The sequence below is a fragment of the Cetorhinus maximus genome, chromosome 29 (assembly GCF_964194155.1).
Source record: "Cetorhinus maximus chromosome 29, sCetMax3.hap1.1, whole genome shotgun sequence".
Taxonomy (NCBI): Eukaryota; Metazoa; Chordata; class Chondrichthyes; order Lamniformes; family Cetorhinidae; genus Cetorhinus; species Cetorhinus maximus.
Genome location: NC_135907.1, coordinates 23,422,404 through 23,440,288, shown reverse-complemented (window position 1 = coordinate 23,440,288; position 17,885 = coordinate 23,422,404). Strand labels below are relative to the sequence as shown.

General features: G+C 41.6%; 1 protein-coding gene across 11 annotated transcripts in view; it reads left to right on the top strand.

Moving 5' to 3' along the window:
- tnrc6ba (trinucleotide repeat containing adaptor 6Ba) overlaps positions 1 to 17,885 on the top strand; it is a 149,218-nt gene that overhangs the window by 93,958 nt on the left and 37,375 nt on the right. For all 11 annotated transcript variants that reach the window (XM_078531788.1, XM_078531789.1, XM_078531795.1 and 8 more), the window contains one exon: positions 16,966 to 16,987. In XM_078531788.1, coding sequence (XP_078387914.1) covers positions 16,966 to 16,987 — 22 coding nt within the window. The remainder of the gene's footprint in view (positions 1 to 16,965; positions 16,988 to 17,885) is intronic.

The following is a 17,885-nucleotide window of genomic DNA, read 5'->3' as shown; positions in this document are numbered from 1 at the left end:
TCCCTCAAGTCTGCCATTCTAAACTTGAATGTTTCTATTGTCCTCGATCACATTCCCATCATATGCCTGCCTAACCTTCAGCTCCATAACATTTTACCTGCATGGTGTTCTCTGACTCTCACCTAATCTGTCACCTGACAGTAGTTGTTTAGCATCAAATCCAGTAGTGCTCCTGCTTGTGTGGGTTCCTTGGCACATTGTTTTCCTGTGACAATCTAACAATGTCCGGGATCATATATTTCTTGTTGTTGCCTTATAAATCTCCCAATCTATCCCTGGCAAATTGACATCACCCATAATTACTGCATCCATTCCTGTACGTGACTAAAATTATCGCTCCAGTCCTTGTGCTTGATCTGGTTCTCCATAGCACACATCCACATCGAGTTTCCTTCCCATTGCATCTCCCATTTCTACTCTCAGGTTCTTGATTTGTCCACACCCAAATCAAATGGTTCATCTCCTTTTATAATTAAGCCCTCCTTCACTTAAACATCTTCACTCCTCCCAATTTCTCTTTCCTGTATCCAATAAGTAAACTATAAGCCTGTATGTTTTTCCCATCTTTATCAGTGGTGTGTCTATGATACCAAATTTAACCATGCAGCATTTCTTTGCCCCTCAGCAGGCTATGACCAACAGTTAAGCATTTGCATAGTTATCTGGGATTGGTCCTTCCACTAAAGTACTCTTGCTATACAGGCAGTGAACACGTCTCTATTCTGGTGTTATCAGAGAGATGATGTGTTTATTGCAACCTTTGCATTATGGTTTAGGTTGACCATAACTTCCGTTTTCTGCCTTTTAAACAAAGGCTCAGTGAATTCATCCAATGAGTAGCTGAGTTATACAGAACAAGCAGATCCTAGATTCAATCTGTAGACTGTGCTGAGTTTGCTGAGGCGGCAGGAGGAGTGCTATAATTGGATGTCCACAGCTAATTCCTATTCATTGGCCTTTACAACAAAGCACACTTGCCCTGATATTGGGTGGGGTCAGGGTCAGCCCTCTGCTGTGAGGTCTGGGAACACAGGATGTGACAAGGCCTGAGTGTGATGAGGCATGAGTGCCAACTTAGAAATTTGGTGCAGATGGGAATCTCTCTGCTTCCAGAAGCTGGTGAGTGTTCAAGGTTTTAATTAGTTGAGCAGGTAGGTGATTGTTTGCTGAGTTTTTAATATTTTATCCCTCAACATGGACAGTAGTTTAAACCGGTATTGGAGAGATATAAGTATTGCATTATATTTATAGCTTAACTAGTGATAACTACAGATAACAGTTGAATAACATTTCTAAATTTAAAACCTAAATAATTAAAAATAAACACAAAGATGGCAGGGCAGGTGATGATGTATTGCAGTTGTAGCATCTCTGTGCTGGTGGACACCATTGTGATCCATGGCAACCACATCTGCAATAATTATCTAGGGCTGTAGAGAGGGCTTTATACTAAATAGTTGGGGGGTTTACATGAGGGGAAATTTGAAGAGAGAGGATAAGACAATTATGCAGGGTAGCGATGTGGGTAATGATAACCAGAGTGCGACAGGAAGGAAGAGAGCATACGAACATGAGCGTGCATAAGCAAATAAGGTCAAAGAGTAAAGAAAAATGATAAAAAGACAAAATAAAAGGTTCTTTATCAGAATGTGTGCAGCATTTGTAACAAGGTAGATGAAATTTTTCTATTCGTTCATGGGATGTGGGTATTGCTGGACCAGCATTTATTGCCCATCTTTAATTGTCCTCGAGAAGGTGGTGGTGAGCCACCGCCTTGGAACACTGTGGTCCATGTGATGTAGGTACAACCCACAATGCTGTTAGGAAGGGAGTTCCAGGATTTTGACCCAGCAACAGTGAAGGAACGTTGATATAGTTCCAAGTCAGGATAGTGTGTGGTGCAGGTGGTGGTGTTCCCATTCTTTGCTGCCCTTATTCTTCTAGGTGGTAAACGTCACAGGTTTGGAAGGTGATGTCGAAGGACCCTTGGTGAGTTCCTGCAGTGCATCTTGTAGATGGTACACACTGCTGCCACTGTGCATCAGTGGTGGAGGGAGTGAATGTTGAATGTGGTGGACGGGATTCCAGTCAAGTGGGCTGTTTTGTCCTGGATAGTATTGCGCTGGTTAAGTGTTGTGGGAGCTGCACTCAGCCAGTCAAGTGGAGAGTATTCTGTCACACTCCTGACTTGTGCCTTGTAGATGGTGGACAGGCTTTGGGGAGTCAGCAGGTGAGTTACTTGCCGCAGAATTGCCAGCCTCTGACCTCTTGTAGCCACAATATTTATATGGCTGGTCCAGTTCAGTTTTTGGTCAGTGGTAACCCCAGGGTGTTGATAGCGATGTTAATGCCATTGATTGACAAGGGGGGGATGTTAGATTCTAATGTTGGAGATGGCCATTGCCTGGTACTTGTGTCTTGTGAATGTTACTTGCCACTTGTCAGCCCAAGTCTGAATATTGTCCAGGTCTTGCTGCATATGCACACAGACTGCTTCAGTGTCTGAGGAGTTGTGAATGGTGCTGAACCTTGTTCAATCATCAGCAAACATCCCCACTTCTGACCTTGTGTCAGAGGGAAGGTCATTGATGAAGCAGCTGAAGATGGTTGGGCCTAGGACCCTACCCTGAGGAACCCCTGCAGTGATGTCCCAGGGCTGAGATGATTGTCCTGCAACAGCCACAACTTCCTTTGTGTTGGGTATGAAGTGGAGCGTTTTCCCCAGATTCCCATTGACTCCATTTTTGCTAGGGCTTTTTGATGCCACACTCGGGGAAATTGATAGCACAAATAGAAATAAATGAGTATGATATGATAGCACTCCGGGGACATGGTTGCAAACTGACCACGGCTAGGACCTGAACATTCAAGGTTATTTGACATTATAGAAGGACAAAAAGAAAGAAAAAGGTGGTGAGGTGGCTCTATTAATAAAGGATGAGATCAATAGTAGTGAGAAATGATCTTGGTTTGGAAGATCAAAATGTAGAATCAGTGTAGGTGGAAATAGGAAATACTAAAGGAAAGAAGTCACTAGTGTGACTGTTTTATAGCCTAACAGTGGCTACACTGTAGAACAGAGTATGAATCAAAATATAATAGGGGCCTGGAAGAAAGAACTACAATAATCGTAGGAGATTTTAATTTTCACATAGCTTGGCCGAATCAAATTGGCAAAAGTAGTCTGGAGGATGAGTTCGTAGAATGGATTCAGGGCATTTCTCAGAGCAATACGTTCTGAAACCAAGCAAGGAACAGGTTACTTTAGCCCTGGTTATGTGTAATGAGACAGGATTAATTAATGACCTCGTGGTAAAGGACCCTCTAGGTAAGAGTGATCATAACAGGATAGAATTTCCCATTCAGTTTGATAGTGAGAAACTTGGGTCTGAAACTAGTGTCTTAAACTCAAAGGCAATTACAAAGGTTTGAAGGCAGTATTGGCTAAAGTAGAATGGGAAAATATGTTAAAAGGTAAGATGGTAGGGAACCAGTAGCAGACATTTAAGGGGATATCTCGTAATTCTCAACAAAGATATATTCTAATGCGAAAGAAAGCCAGTACAAGAAGGAGGCACTGTCCATGGCTAACTAAGGAAGTTAAGGATGGTATCAAATTGAAAGAAAAGATGTACAATGCTGCAAAGTGGTGGCCAAGAAGATGGGGGACAATTTTAGAATCCAGCAAAGGATGAATAAAAAATAAATAAAGGGAGAAATTGGAGTATGAGAGAAACTAGCAAGAAATATATAAACAGCAAAAGCTTCTACAAGCGTGTAAAAAGGAAGAGTGTAGATAAAATAAGCACTAGTCCCTTAAAGGGTTAGCTAGGGAATTTAATAATGGGGAAACAAGGAAATTGTAGACACTTTGAATAATATTTTATATCTGCCTTCACAGTGAAAGGCACGGAAAACACCTCAAGAATAGTAGAAAATCCAGAGGCAAAATGGAGGGAGAAACTTAACAATTGTGATCACTAAAATACTAGGAAAACTAATTGGACTAAAGGCTGACAAATTCTTGGACCTGATGGCCTGCATCCTGGGGCCTTAAAGGAATTGGATGCATTGGTTGTAATTTTCCAAAATGCCCTAGTTTCTGGAAACACCAGTATTCAAGACAGGAGGGAGACAGAAAGCGGGAACCTATAGGCCAGTTAGTCTAACATCTATCATTGGGAAAATGCTAGAACCTATTAAGGAGGTAGTAACAGGATATTTAGAAAATCGTAATACAATCTGGCTGTACAATAATACATGGTTTTGTGAAAGGGAAATTGTGTTTGACAAATGTATTAGAGTTCTTTGAGGATGTAAGAATCAGGGTGGATAAAGGGGAAACAGTAGATGTAGTGTATTTGGATTTCCAAAGGCATTTGAAAAGGTGCTACATAAAAGGTTACTGCAGAAGATAAGAGCTCATGGCGTTGGGGACAACATATTAGCATGGATAGAGGAATAGCTAATTAACAGAAAACGGAGAGTCGAAATAAATGATTCATTTTCAGGTTAGCAAACTGTAACTAGTGGAGTGCAGCAGGGATCGGTGATGGGGCCTCAACTATTTACAATCTATATGAATGACGTTGAAGAGAGAGATTATTATAGCCAAATTTGCTGACGATACAAAGATTGGTAGGAAAGGAAGTTGTGAGGAAGATGCAAAGAGTCTGCAAAGGAATGTAGATTGATTAAATGAGTGGGCAAAAAATTGGCAGATGGAGTATAATGTGGGAAAATGCAAGGTTGTGCCCTTTCGCAGGAAGAATAGGAAAACAATATTATTTAAATGGAGGGAGACTGCAGGATGCTGCAGTACAGAGATCTGGGTGTCCTTATACATTAATCACAAAAAATTAGCATGCAGGTACCGCAAGTAATTAGGAAGGCAAATGGAATGTTGACCTTTATCGCAAGGGTAATAGAGCATTAAAGTAGGGAAGTCTTGCTACAACTGTACATGGCATTGGTGAGACTGCACCTGGAGTACTGAGTACAAATTTTGGTTGCCTTACTTATGGGGGAGGATATACTTGCATTAGTTCAAAAAGGCTCATGAGACTGATTCTTGGGAACAAAGATTGTTTTCTGAGGAAAGGTTGAGCAGGTTAGGCAATTGGGGTTTAGAAGAGGGGTTATCTTATTGAAACATTTAAGATACTGAAGGGTCTTGACAGGGTAGATGCTGGGAGGATGTTTCCTCTCGTGGGGGAATCTAGAGCTGGGAGCACAGTTTAAAAATAAGGGGCCTCCCAGTTAAGTTGGAGATGAGGAGGAGTTTCTTCTCGGGATCATTAATGTTTAGAATTCTCTTTTACAGAGGGCGAGTCGTTGAATATATTCAAGGCTGAGTTAGATAGGTTATTGATCGACAAGGGGGTTATGGGGGACAGGCAGGAAAGGCTACAATCAAATCAGCAGTGATCTTATTGCATGGTGAGGCAGGCTCGATGGACCGAAAGGCTCACTCCTCCTGTTTATGATCTTGGGTTCTGTCTAGGTCAAAAGTTGCCAATGCTCACTATGCCAGTTCATGTATGAAGTGTGGCCGGCATGGTACCGGCAGGTGATCAGCACTGAAGTGTGCTTCAACAAGCATCAGTGCCTTTGGGTAAGAGATTGGCAAATAAATAGCCTTGACACCACAGTAGGTATTGACACATCAATAAAAGCGTGTGAGATTCGAAAGTGTGTGCAAACTCACTGAGGCAGTGTTTACATTCTTATAGGAATTGGGCATGCTGTCTAGTCTTACCCAACAAAATGAAGAAAAACAAGATCGGCACCTATTTAAATCTCACTTTCCAAATGATGTAGAAAACTCTTCCTGTATTTAATCGTCGTCACGTTTGCATGAACAGGTGGTGCAGATTTTCAACTCTTGGTCTGGGCTCAAATACAGCCCTAACCGATGGGTCACACGTTTTAACCATCTGCTGGTTATGAGACAGGTTTATGAAAATAATTTGAGAAGCCTTATCTCTATCCCTAGTGGGTATGGAAAACAGTAACAAACTGTCCACAATTTAGCAATTAAAATATTAAACTGAAATCTATGCTCACAGGGTAGAAAAGAGTCACACTAATGCAGTAGGAAGTGCTTGTTAGCTGTAGCATGTCATTGGAACAAATTATAGGTCACTTCACCAATCCTACAATTAGATAACTGGCTTGAAATCATTTTCCTTGTTAAGTGAGGACATTTAAATCAAGGAGATTCTTGGGAACCTCTTCTGTGTTGGTTTCAGAGTACCATCAACAGACCTGGGAGATAGATGCCCTCTCAGGCAATGAGACAAAGTTGAGTGAGCAACATAAGATGGAGGGAGAGACAAGTTCTTTGAAGTGTGGGCAGGGACATAAAAGCATCAAAAAGTCCTGTCAGAATAACTCATTCAGTGCAGCAACCACACTCCTTTGTACAGACAGTGTTGAATCCATCCTGTTGTGTATTTTGTCATACCATTTAATATCCATAAGGGGAATTCTGTATAAATACCTCTTGATGCACAAAAGCTAATTGAGTAGAATTCCAGCATATTCATCCGTTCTCATAGTGTCACTATTCAAAGTTGGCCTGCTGTCCTCAAGACAGTTGTTCTTCCTACATCACAGCAACTAAAATGCTAAAAGTACAAAAGCCATCTTCATGCCTGTGTCCTGCATTCAGATTTCTACAGAACATAGCAAATTGTGTATTTTCAAGGGCTTGTCAGTTCTTATAAACTAAATAGCAGGGGAACGGATTATGGAGAGGAAATGTGGTAAATCAAAGGGAATGACGAGATAATGTATCAGGGTAGCAATTTGGGTAATGATAACCAGAGTGTGGCAGGAAGGGACAGAACGTACAGACTTAAGAGCGCACTAGTAGATAAGGCCAGGGATTGCAAAACTGATAAAAAGACAGATCTGTATCTGAGTGCACATCATTCAAAATCACAGAATTGTTACAGCGCAGGAGGCCATTCAGCCCAATATGTCTGCACCGGCTCTTCGAATGAGTGATTCACTAAGTGCCATTCTCCCACCTTCTTTCTGTAACCCTGCACATTCTTCCTTTTCAGATAACAGCCTAATTCTCTATTGAATGCTTCATCTGAACCTGCCTCTACCACACTTTCAAGCAGTGCATTCCAGACCTTAACCACTGGCTACGTGAAAAAGTTTTTTTTCTCATATGGCTTTTGCTTCTGGCTGCACTCCCCAGATGAGCCATCACACACTGTCAGTATTCAGAACTGATTACTGGTTGGAGAGTGGGATGTAGTCAGGAGACTCCTGTACTACATCCTGTACTAGTCACCCATTCCCTGCATACTGTTAAGTTTCAGGGTGACCACGTCTATAAACATGCTGTCCATGTAGCTCTCAGCCTCATGAATGTACCGCAGTGTCGCCAGCAGCTGCTCAAGTTCCAAAACCCAGAGCTGAAGCTGCTGCAACTGACGACATTTACAGCACAAATGTGTCCTGGAATTCCCACGTAGCACAGGATGTGCACACTCGAGATTGAAGAGCTCTGCTTTCCACTTATTTTTTATTAATTAATACCCTCGTTACTGCTAATAAACCTTACCAATACTAATAAAGCTTTACCAATACTAGAAAACTTTACTACTTTAATAAGCCTTACTAGTACATAAGACTACAAATATTTAATATACCTTACTAGTGGTAACAAACCTTACTTAAAAATAGAAGATAAGACTCACCAGCTACTCACTGATTACTTGTAATTAATAGTTAATATTTTTTAACATTTGTTAAACTCCCAGTTGTTAGATTCAATCCCTAAGCAGCAATACTCACCAACCAATCAACTTACAACTTAACTTTAATGTCACTATTCACTTTTTTCAAACGCCGCTTCATAACAAAGTGAGTGAATTGTTAGCACAGATAGAAATAAATATGTATGACCTGATAGCCATCAGAGAGACATGGTTGCAAGGTGACCAAGGCTGGGACCTGAATACTGAACAGGGAGGGCAGTGGCATTACTGATAATGTCACTGGACTGGTAATCCAGAGGCCCAGGCTGTTGCTGTGGGGACAGGGGTTTGAATCCCACCACAGCTATCCTTGGTAATTTCCTTGTTTGACCTGTCGATTGTCGTAATCCATTTGGTTCACTATGTCCATACCCACAGCAATATGGTTGACTCTTAACTGCCCTATGAAATGGCCTAGCAAGCCACTCAGTTATATTAAACTGCTATGAAGCCTACAAAAAGGAATGAAACCAGACGGATCACCCGACAGCGACCTAGGCACAGGAAATGACAATGGCGACCCTGAAAAGTCCTCCTTACTAACCCATGTGCCAAAATTGGGAGAGCTGTCCCACAGAAGAGTCGAACAACAGCCTGACATTGTCTGTAAGTTATGATTCCATGAGTATGACTATGTCCCAGGCACCACCATTGCCACCAATGGTATACAGGTGGGAGTGAGTTGTCCTGGGAGTTCTTAACATCGACTCTGGACCTCATGAAGTCTCATGGCATCAGGTCGAACATGGGCAAGGAAAACTCTTGCTGATTACCACTCACCGTTTCTCCCACCCCCTGCCCTCAGCTAATGAATCAGTACTCCTCCATGTAAAACACCACAAGGAAGAAGCACCGAGAGTGGCAAGGGTGTAGGATGTATCTGTGTGGGGAATTTCAATGCCCATCACCAAGAGTGGTGCAGTAGCGCCACCACTGACTGAGCTAGCCGATTCCTACCGGACACAGCAGCTAGACTGGGTCTGTGGCAGTTGTTGAGGGAGAAATCTCCTTGACCTCACCCTTGCCAATCTACCTGTTGTAGATGCACCTGCCCATGAAAGTGTTGATAGGAGTGATCATCGCACAGTCCTTGTGGAGATAAAGTCCCATCGCCTTTACATTGAGGATGCCCTCCATCATGTTGTGTGACACTACCACTGTGCTAAATGGGATAGATTTTGAACAGATTTGGTAACTCAAAACTGGGCATCCATGAGGCACTGTGGGCCATCAGCAGCAGTAGAATTGTATACAACCACAATCTGTAACCTCATGGCCTGGCATGTCTGCACTCTACCATTACCACCAAGTCAGGAGATGAACCCTGGTTCAATGAAGAGTGCAGGACGGCATGCCAGCAGCAGCACCAGACGTACCTAAAAATGAGGTGTCAACCTGATGAAGCTACAGCACAGGACTACTTGCATGCAAAACAGTGGAAGCAGCATGCTTTAGAGCTAAGTGATCCCACAACCAATGGATCAGATCAAAGCTCTGCAGTCCAGCTACATCCAGTTGTAAATGGTGAACAACGCACTAAAGGAGGAGGAGGCACCACAAATATCCCCATCCTCCACGATGGGGGAGCCCAGCATATCAGTGCAGAAAATAAGGCTGAAGCATTTGCAATAACCTTCAGCCAGAAGTGTTGAGTGGATGATCCATCCCTTGAGGTTCCCAGCTTCACAGAGCTGGACTTCAGCCAATTCGATTCACTCCACCTGATATCAAGAAATGGCTGATGGCACTGGATACTGCAAAGGCTCTGGGCCCTGACAACATTCCAGCAATAGTGCTGAAGACTTGTGCTCCAGAACTAGCTGTGCCCTTAGCCAAGCTGTTCCAGTACAGCTACAACACTGGCATCTACCCAGTAAGGTGGAAAATTGCCAAATATGTCCCATACACAAAAAGCAGGACAAATCCAACCTGGCGAATAACCACCACCATCAGTCTACTCTTGATCATCAGCAAACTGATGGAAGGGTTTGTTGACAGTGCTATCAAGCAGCACTTACTTATTTACTGACACTCAGTTTGGTTCCACCATCTCAGCTGCTGACCTCATTTCAGCCTTGGTCCAAACATGGACAAAAGAGCTGAACTCTAGAGATGAGGTGAGAGTCACTGCCCTTGACATCAAGGCAGCATTTGACCGAGTGTGCCATCAAGATGCCCTAGCAAAACTGGAGTCAATGGGAATCGGGAAGAAAACTCTCCACCGGTTGGAGCCGTATCTGGCACAAATGAAGTTGGTTGTGGTTGTTGGTCAGTCATCTCAGTTCCAGGTCATCACTGCAGGAGTTCCTCAGGGCAGTGTCCTCGGCGCAACCTTCCTCAGCTGCTTCAACCATGACCTCTTTATCACAAGGTCAGAAGTTTGTTGATGATTGTACAATGTTCAGCGCTATTCATAGCTCTTCAGGTAGTGAAGCAGTCCGTGCCTATATGCAGCAAGACCTGGACAACATTCAGGCTTGGGCAATAAGTGGCAAGTAAATTAGTGCCACACAAATGCCAGGCAATTACCATCTCCAACAAGAGAGCATTCAACCATCTCCCCTTGGCATTCAGTGGCATTACCATCTCTGAAACCCCCATGATCAACATCCTGGGGATTACTATTGACCAGAAACTGAACTGGATCAGCGATATAAATACTGTGGCTACAAGAGCAGGTCAGAGGCTGGGAATCCCGCAGAGAGTAACTCATTTCCTGACTCCCCAAAGCCTGTACACCATCTACAAGGCACAAGTCAGAAGTATGATGGAATACTTTCCACTTGCCTGGATAACAACACTCAAGAAGCTCGACACCATCCAGGACAAAGCAATCAGCTTGATTGGCACCCTATCTACCACCTTCAACATTCTCTCCCTCCACCACTGATGCACAGTGACAGCAATGTGTACCATCTACAAGATGTAACAACTTCCCAAGGCTCCTTCGACAGCACCTTCCAAACCCATGACCTCTACCACCTAGTAGAGCAGGGGCAGCAGATGCATGGGAACACTGCCAGCGAGCTCCCCTCCAAGTTGCACACCCTCCTGACTTGGAACTATATCGCCATTCCTTTGCTGTCACTGGGTCAAAATCCTAGACCTCCCTCCCTAACAGCACTGTGGGTATATCTACACCAAGTGGACTGCAGCAGTTCAAGAAGGCAACTCGCCGCCACCTTATCAAGAGCAATTAGGGATGGGCAATAAAAATGCTGGCCTGGCCATGAAAGAATTTTTTAAAAATTGAAGGGTGTTTGACATTTCTAAAAGACAGGAGACAGGCTATTCTAGGCCTGGTAATGTGCAATGAGACTGGATTAATCTATAACCTCATGGTAATGGAGCCCCTAGCGATCATAACATGAGAGAATTTCACGTTCTGTTTGAAGGAGAGGAGTGTGGGTCTAAGACTTGTGTTTAAACCTGTATAAAGGTAATTATAAGGGTTTGAAGGCAGATCTATGTAAAGTGAACTGAGAAACTAGGTTAAAAGTTAGGACAGAGAGATGCAGTGTAGATTTTTATGAAGATATTTAATAACTCAAAGATTTATCCCAGTGAGAAAGAAAGACTCTTTGAGAAGGATACGTTGTCCGTGGCTAAATAAGGAAGTTAAGGGTGGTGTCAAATTGACAGAAGTGGTGGTAGATCAGAAGATTGGTCAGATTTTAATAATGAAAGAATTACTAAAAAAAAAATAGAGGGAGAATGTAGAGTATGAGAAAGCTAGCTAGCAATATGAAAACATAGTAAGATTTTCTACAAGTATTTAAATAGAAAAAGAACTAAAGCTAGTGTTGGCACTGTAGAGTGAGAGTCTTAGGAACTGATAATAGAAAACAAGGAAATGGCAGGCATTGAACAGGTAATTTGTGTCTGTCTTTCTTCATTGTAGAAAACTTAGAAAACTTCCCAAATATTGGAAATCAAGAGGTGAAAGGGAGGAAGGAACTTAAAATAATCACCATCATAGGTGCTAGGAAAGCTATTAGAACTAAAGTCTGGCAAGCCCCCAGGACTAGATGGCCTGCATCCTAAACTGCAGATGGTAGGTTATAATCTTCTAAAATTCCTTGGATTCTGGAAGGGCCCCAGCAGATTGGAAAATAGCAAACACAACACTTTATTCAAGAAAGGAGGGAGACAGAAAACAGGAAACGATAGGCCAGTTAACCTAACATCTGTCTTAGGGAAATTGCTAGAATCATTATTAAGGAGGTTATAGCAGGATACTTAAAAATCATAATGGGAGGAGGCAGAGTAAACATGGTTCTGTGAAAGGGAAACTGTTTAATTTATTAGGGTTCTTTTGGGAAGTAACAAGCAAGGTGAATAAAGGGGAACCTGTAGATGTGGTGTACTTGGATTTTCAAAAGGTATTTGATAAAGTGTCACATCAAACATAAAATGAGAGCACATTGTGTAGAGAGTAACATATTAACATGAATAAAGGGGTTGGTTGGCTAACAGGAAGTAAAGAGTAGGGACAGATATTTTTTGGATTGGCAAGCTGTAACTAGTAGAGTACCACAGGGGTCAGTGCTGGTGCCTCAACTATTTACAATCAATGACTTGGATGAAGGGACCGAATGTATGATAGCTAAATTTGCCAATGACACCAAGCTGTCAAGAGGAGGTAAAGAGTCTAGAAAAGGTTATAGGTTAAGTAAGTGGGCAAAACTTTGGTAGATGGAGTATAATGTGGGAAAATGTGAACTTGTTCACTTTGGCAGGAGGAATTGAAAAGCAGTAGGTTATTTAAAGGGAGCGAGATCGCAGAACACTGCGGTACAGAGGGATCTGGGTGTCCTGGTACATGAATCACAAAATGCTAGCATGCAGGTACAGCAAGTGATTAGGAAGGCATATGAAATGTTTTTGTTTATTGCAAGGGGAATGGAATATAAAAGTACGAAAGTTTTACTGCAGCTGTCCAGGGCCTCAGTGAGACCACACCTGGAGTACTGTGTACAGTTTTGGTCTTCTTATTTGAAAATGAACATAATTGTGTTAGAAGCAGTTCAGAGAAGATTCACTCAACTCGTCCCTAGGATGAAAGACTTATCTTATGAAGAAAGGTTGAACAGATTGGGCCTATACCCATTGGATTTTAGAAGATTGAGAGGTGATCTAATTAAAGAATTAAGACCACAGCCCAATCAACTATGATCTTATCAAATGGTGGAGCAGGTTTGAAGGGCCGAATGGTCTAAGTCCTATGTTCCAACGTTTCCTTACCCCCAGTCTTGGCATCGCCATTATTTCCAATCAGAATCAAGTAAATGTTGCAACCTTTTCCTTCTGCCACCAATTTTTACCCCTTCTAAAAGCTTGAGCTATCTTTGGCTACATAGCAGTTGCTCTCTTGTACCTTGCCTCAACGTGCATTATTCAACTTTCAAACGCAGGTTATTTCTGATTTCAGTTAATGTTAAATTATGAGGCAGGTCACTTGAATGCTGGTGGGCTTTCTAATTATGAACATCACTATTGAACCCCATCCTGTTCTTGCCCCATGTCCACAAATACAGTTTCAGTAAGCATACTTGGTAGAGATCAGCAATGGGAGCCATGGCTGATTTTTCTTTCTTTAATCTCTGTAGTCAGTTATAGTTCCCATACTGCTCTTGTAATTGATAGTGGCTAACTGGACTGAACAATGGTCAAACCGGTGTCCTGCTCCATATGGCTCATCAGAGGTAGTGACCTACAGTTCGTAAGTTTTAGTTCAGTTGATGCCTCATTTTGAGAATGTAAGATGGGAAAATTGAAGAGGAACCTTTTAAGCCTGGTCAAACTTGGACTGTTTACTAGAGCAGTGATCTGGATAGACTTTCCATTCAGTGGGAAAATGGAAACTTGTAACAGAGCCAAGTTTTCAGGCTGCCATGAGAGCTGGAGAGAATACTGGTTTCATTAATTTGGATCGGTCTCCCATTTTGCAAGGGGCCCTCTCTTTCTTCCTGAAAGCAGATGGATGATGTACATATCCACGTCACACTGCTTCATAAAAATATACTGAATACAAAGCACAATTTAAAATAAGAATAACCTGATTTTGGAAGTTAAGGAAAATATAAAACCTTTTTTTTTGAACATTTATTTTCCATCTCCCTGCCCCCAACACACCAAAAAGAAAACACAAAAAAGTGTTCACTAATGATATCTGTTGTCAATCAAAGTTAAAGTATCAGGGTTAGACAGAACATGAGTGCTTCCTACTGCACAAAGGACTTTTTGTGCCGGCATTCAAGTGACATTATCCATTGTTGTGAGCTTTCCCAGAGCTTTAGGGTGGAAGGGGTGAAGGTGTTGGATCTTAACTGTTTAAAGTCTACCACAGCAATTTGTGTCCCATATAATCTCAATGCTACCTGTTGCCATCTAGCTTTCTAAATTAATCCCATGCTCATTTTTGGTTGGATTTATCCTGTGTTAATATAAGTGAGCTTTTTTAAAACAAAACCTGGTTGGATTTGCTAATTTTTTAAAATTTTGCTTGTGGCTGTTAAGACAAAGTTTTGTTACATCCTGTTAAATCAATGGCTCCAGAATTTGTTTTTCACTCAAATGTACATTATGATTAACGAAGGTTATAATGTAGTGAGAGATTAAGCAGGATGAGATTGATGAACAAAAGTGTGAGGCAATTAGAAGCTGCCTACTTGGCCAGTCATTGTAACCATTGAGTTTTTTGTGGCCAAATTTAAACGTACGTTCTTTTTATACACTCTTGTTCTCTCTCTTTTCTAGTTATGTCTTTTGAATATTGTGCTACAATTTATGCTATAATTTTAGCCTCTAATGCCAAGATGCAGTCAATTTACACCATCAATGAGCCTTCCATTCTGCAAAAAAAATGGCTATGAAATGAACTGAATGCACACATTCACTACATGTATCACAGCCAGGGCCCCTGGTTTACTGTGACTGAACAAGCTGGTATTTTTATGACATGGTGTTTCTAGGTTTTTTTTACTACAGTATGGGAAGCTCATTGCTCAGTCTTAGTGGCCTTGATCTTGACCTCACAATGTCTGCTTCCTGTTGCTGCACTGTTTAAGAGCTATGTTGTGGGTTTCATCTCGCCCCCGCCCCCATCCAAATAACAATACAGCTGAACATTTTGCTGTGTGGGCCTTTGCTGACTAGCAGTATTGTTGTCATCATACAACTTATTTAGAGCTTTAATATGCTATTGGACCAGGCTATCCTCTCACACCAGCACTCTTCTCTAATGCTGAAACTGAGTTGACTGTCTGCTACAAAACTTGTCAAACCAGCCCCATATGAAATATTTTAGGAAATTGAGGTGTTGGGTTGATGATGTTGATGAAGATTCATTCTTCACTTGGCTGTACTGTCCTGCTTCCTTGTCCAAAGAGGATAGTCAGCCCATCAAATCTACACCTGTGCATTTTTCTAAAAGCTAACCTCGTCTAAGCCAACACCTGCCTACTCCCCATATCCTTTATCATTCCTTTTCAATTAATTAACTTCCTTTTTAAAAAAAATGTTAAGGAACCTGCTTCAACTGTTTGTGACAAAGGATTCCACATTATCAATTCCTCTAATTCTTTCTATGATTAGCTTAAATTTTCACCCTCTCACCAACCAATTCAAGCAATCAATTACTATGTACTTTATCAGCATTCATTTTAGGGACACCTCATCTTTAATCAAATTTCTTCCTTTATAACTGTAAAACCCCCCCCCCCCTCCCCTCCATTCCTGGTGACATCCTAGTGAATCTACACTTCACCTTTTCCATTCCTTTGTATCCTGCCCATAGTGATCTGATCATTCATTTATGTGAAGCTTGAAACAGTGAGAACTTCTGAATCCAACTGCATCTTTGATAACCCACCTGAAGAGCAATTATTGGTGTCTCTTGCTATACGAACACCTGCAGTGTTAGATGTCACAGATTTCCGTGTTAATCCAGTGTAATTTTGATTTTTCAGAGAAATTTATTTGTAGAATTTGTTTTTGTTCCCTGCACCAGCTCAGTGGTTGACCTTGACAACAGATGTTAATGTTCTTCACAGCTGTTTAGCTGCAGCAACTTAGCATGGTTAGACTAATAGCCAAGATCTGCTTGTATAAAAACATCCTGAAAAGGTTAAAGTTTACTAAAAGAGATGCAGGTGTGAGACAGCTAGTTGGAAAACTGGGTGAGATAGTATGAGTGTTTATTGGGTTAATAAATAGAGAATCTGCACACTCCGAAGGAAGTAAATGGCCCAGCACAAGCTTTTACACTGTGCAAATATGAAGTGTGTCAAGTCAATGTGCATTTAACCTGAGTATTTTAACATTGAATTCAGAATGATTGGCAGGGGCTGGGCTGTGGGTAGCTGACTTTCTGTTTCCTCCCAGTACTGTGGAAAGTTAAGAGGAAGTTAAATGTAAGGTCCCAATAAAAGCGTCTTCAATTTCTTCCAGACCGAACACCAAACACTTCTGTATAGAACAGAGTGGCTTTCACAATAATGAGACAAAATGATACAAATCAAGATTTGCAATACCGCTTTGTCTTCTGTCTGTCTCTCTTTTTCCACTCTTCTCAGAACATTCAGGGTTCTGCAACAGTAAAGTACATTTAAGTGACCCTCACTGTACCAATGCACTAAACAAGCCCAGTGACAATATTGGAGCTGACCCTGCAAGTATCTGATCTATATTACATCAGCCCCTCAGCCTCTCCATTGAACTCTCCATTGAGTGAAATTATGTTCCACCGCAGCTGTCTTAAAATTAGCGATTTGGCAATTACATGGATAACGGGGAACTCTGATTCTGCAATGTCGTTACCCAGGAATTTATAGCCTGTTTTACCTCTAGTAACTGTTCTCAGGAGAATGACATTGTGACATCTACCATATGCCATTCTCTGATTTTTTTTTTTGTAGTTTGCTACCATTCCCCTTAGACCCATTAAAATCTGATGCAGAAACTTCAGTGCCATTTTCAATGCATGCAGAATGGATGGAACCTGCACCCACATCTTCAACTAAGCACAGGGACTAGCAAATTCAAATCCCATAAGTTGGTGAATCTTCAAGACCAGTTGGACTCTAGATTGTGTTTACATAAGAGTTATCGGTGATGGCTAATTTGAGCAGGATCAATGTGGATCCATTACTTTGAACTGACACAGCACTTTGTTTTTCCGTTTCAGGTTACAGAACAAAAAACCAAAGGTAAGAGACCTTTTTATCTTGGGTTTAAAGTTCAGCCAATTTATTTTTGTTGTATTTACATCTATGTGTATACACACACACATATATAAAGATAGATGCAAGACATGTATATCCATAAATATACCCACAATAGATCGGGGTGAGTGGAAAAAAAATCAAATTGTGTACCTGATTAAACTAATCAGTGCTTAAAAATGCATAGAAGAAACTAATGATTAAAGCCCTTCTGGGCATTGTTGGAACTCCCCTCTATTATGCTGGTTTCTGTACTATTTTCTAGGCACATAGAATGAGTGATTGCAAGACTGTACAAATCTAAATTCGGGGATCAGAGCAATAATTCTACTAAACCTCAGAAGCTTTTTTGTCTGAGCTAATCAACTTGGATTTCTGCATTGTAACCATTCTAAAGTTTAAGACGGTGCTCTTCGGACTGGAAATTCACTTCCAATAAAGGATTGTTGCCAAATTTTTGGCATGCCACATCACCATCAGAGGGAGCCATTGCAGCACTGTTTATATCTGAAGCTGGCAGGCAAATGGTTGACTGCCTAGCAGTCTTAGTGTAGTGTCCTAAGTTGTAGATATAATTTTAAAAAATCTCTATTCCTGCCTCTTGACCACAGTGAGACTCTGAAAATAAGTCATCTTTGGCTTTGGTGCAGTGAAGGCTTCAGGGCCCCAAGTGGTAAGCAATATTTGGCAGGAGTGTGCTGTTGATGAAAGACATTGCAAGGTTCTTATCAAAAGAGGAGGGTGTTTTTGGGCCAAATATCCCCCATCTCTCTTGAAGGCACTCTTGGTTGGAATGCTGTCAGAATTCTAGCATCCCACCCATGCACCATTCTACATGTGTGACCTATGCAGGCTGTATCAGTCTGTTTGATTTTGGATATAG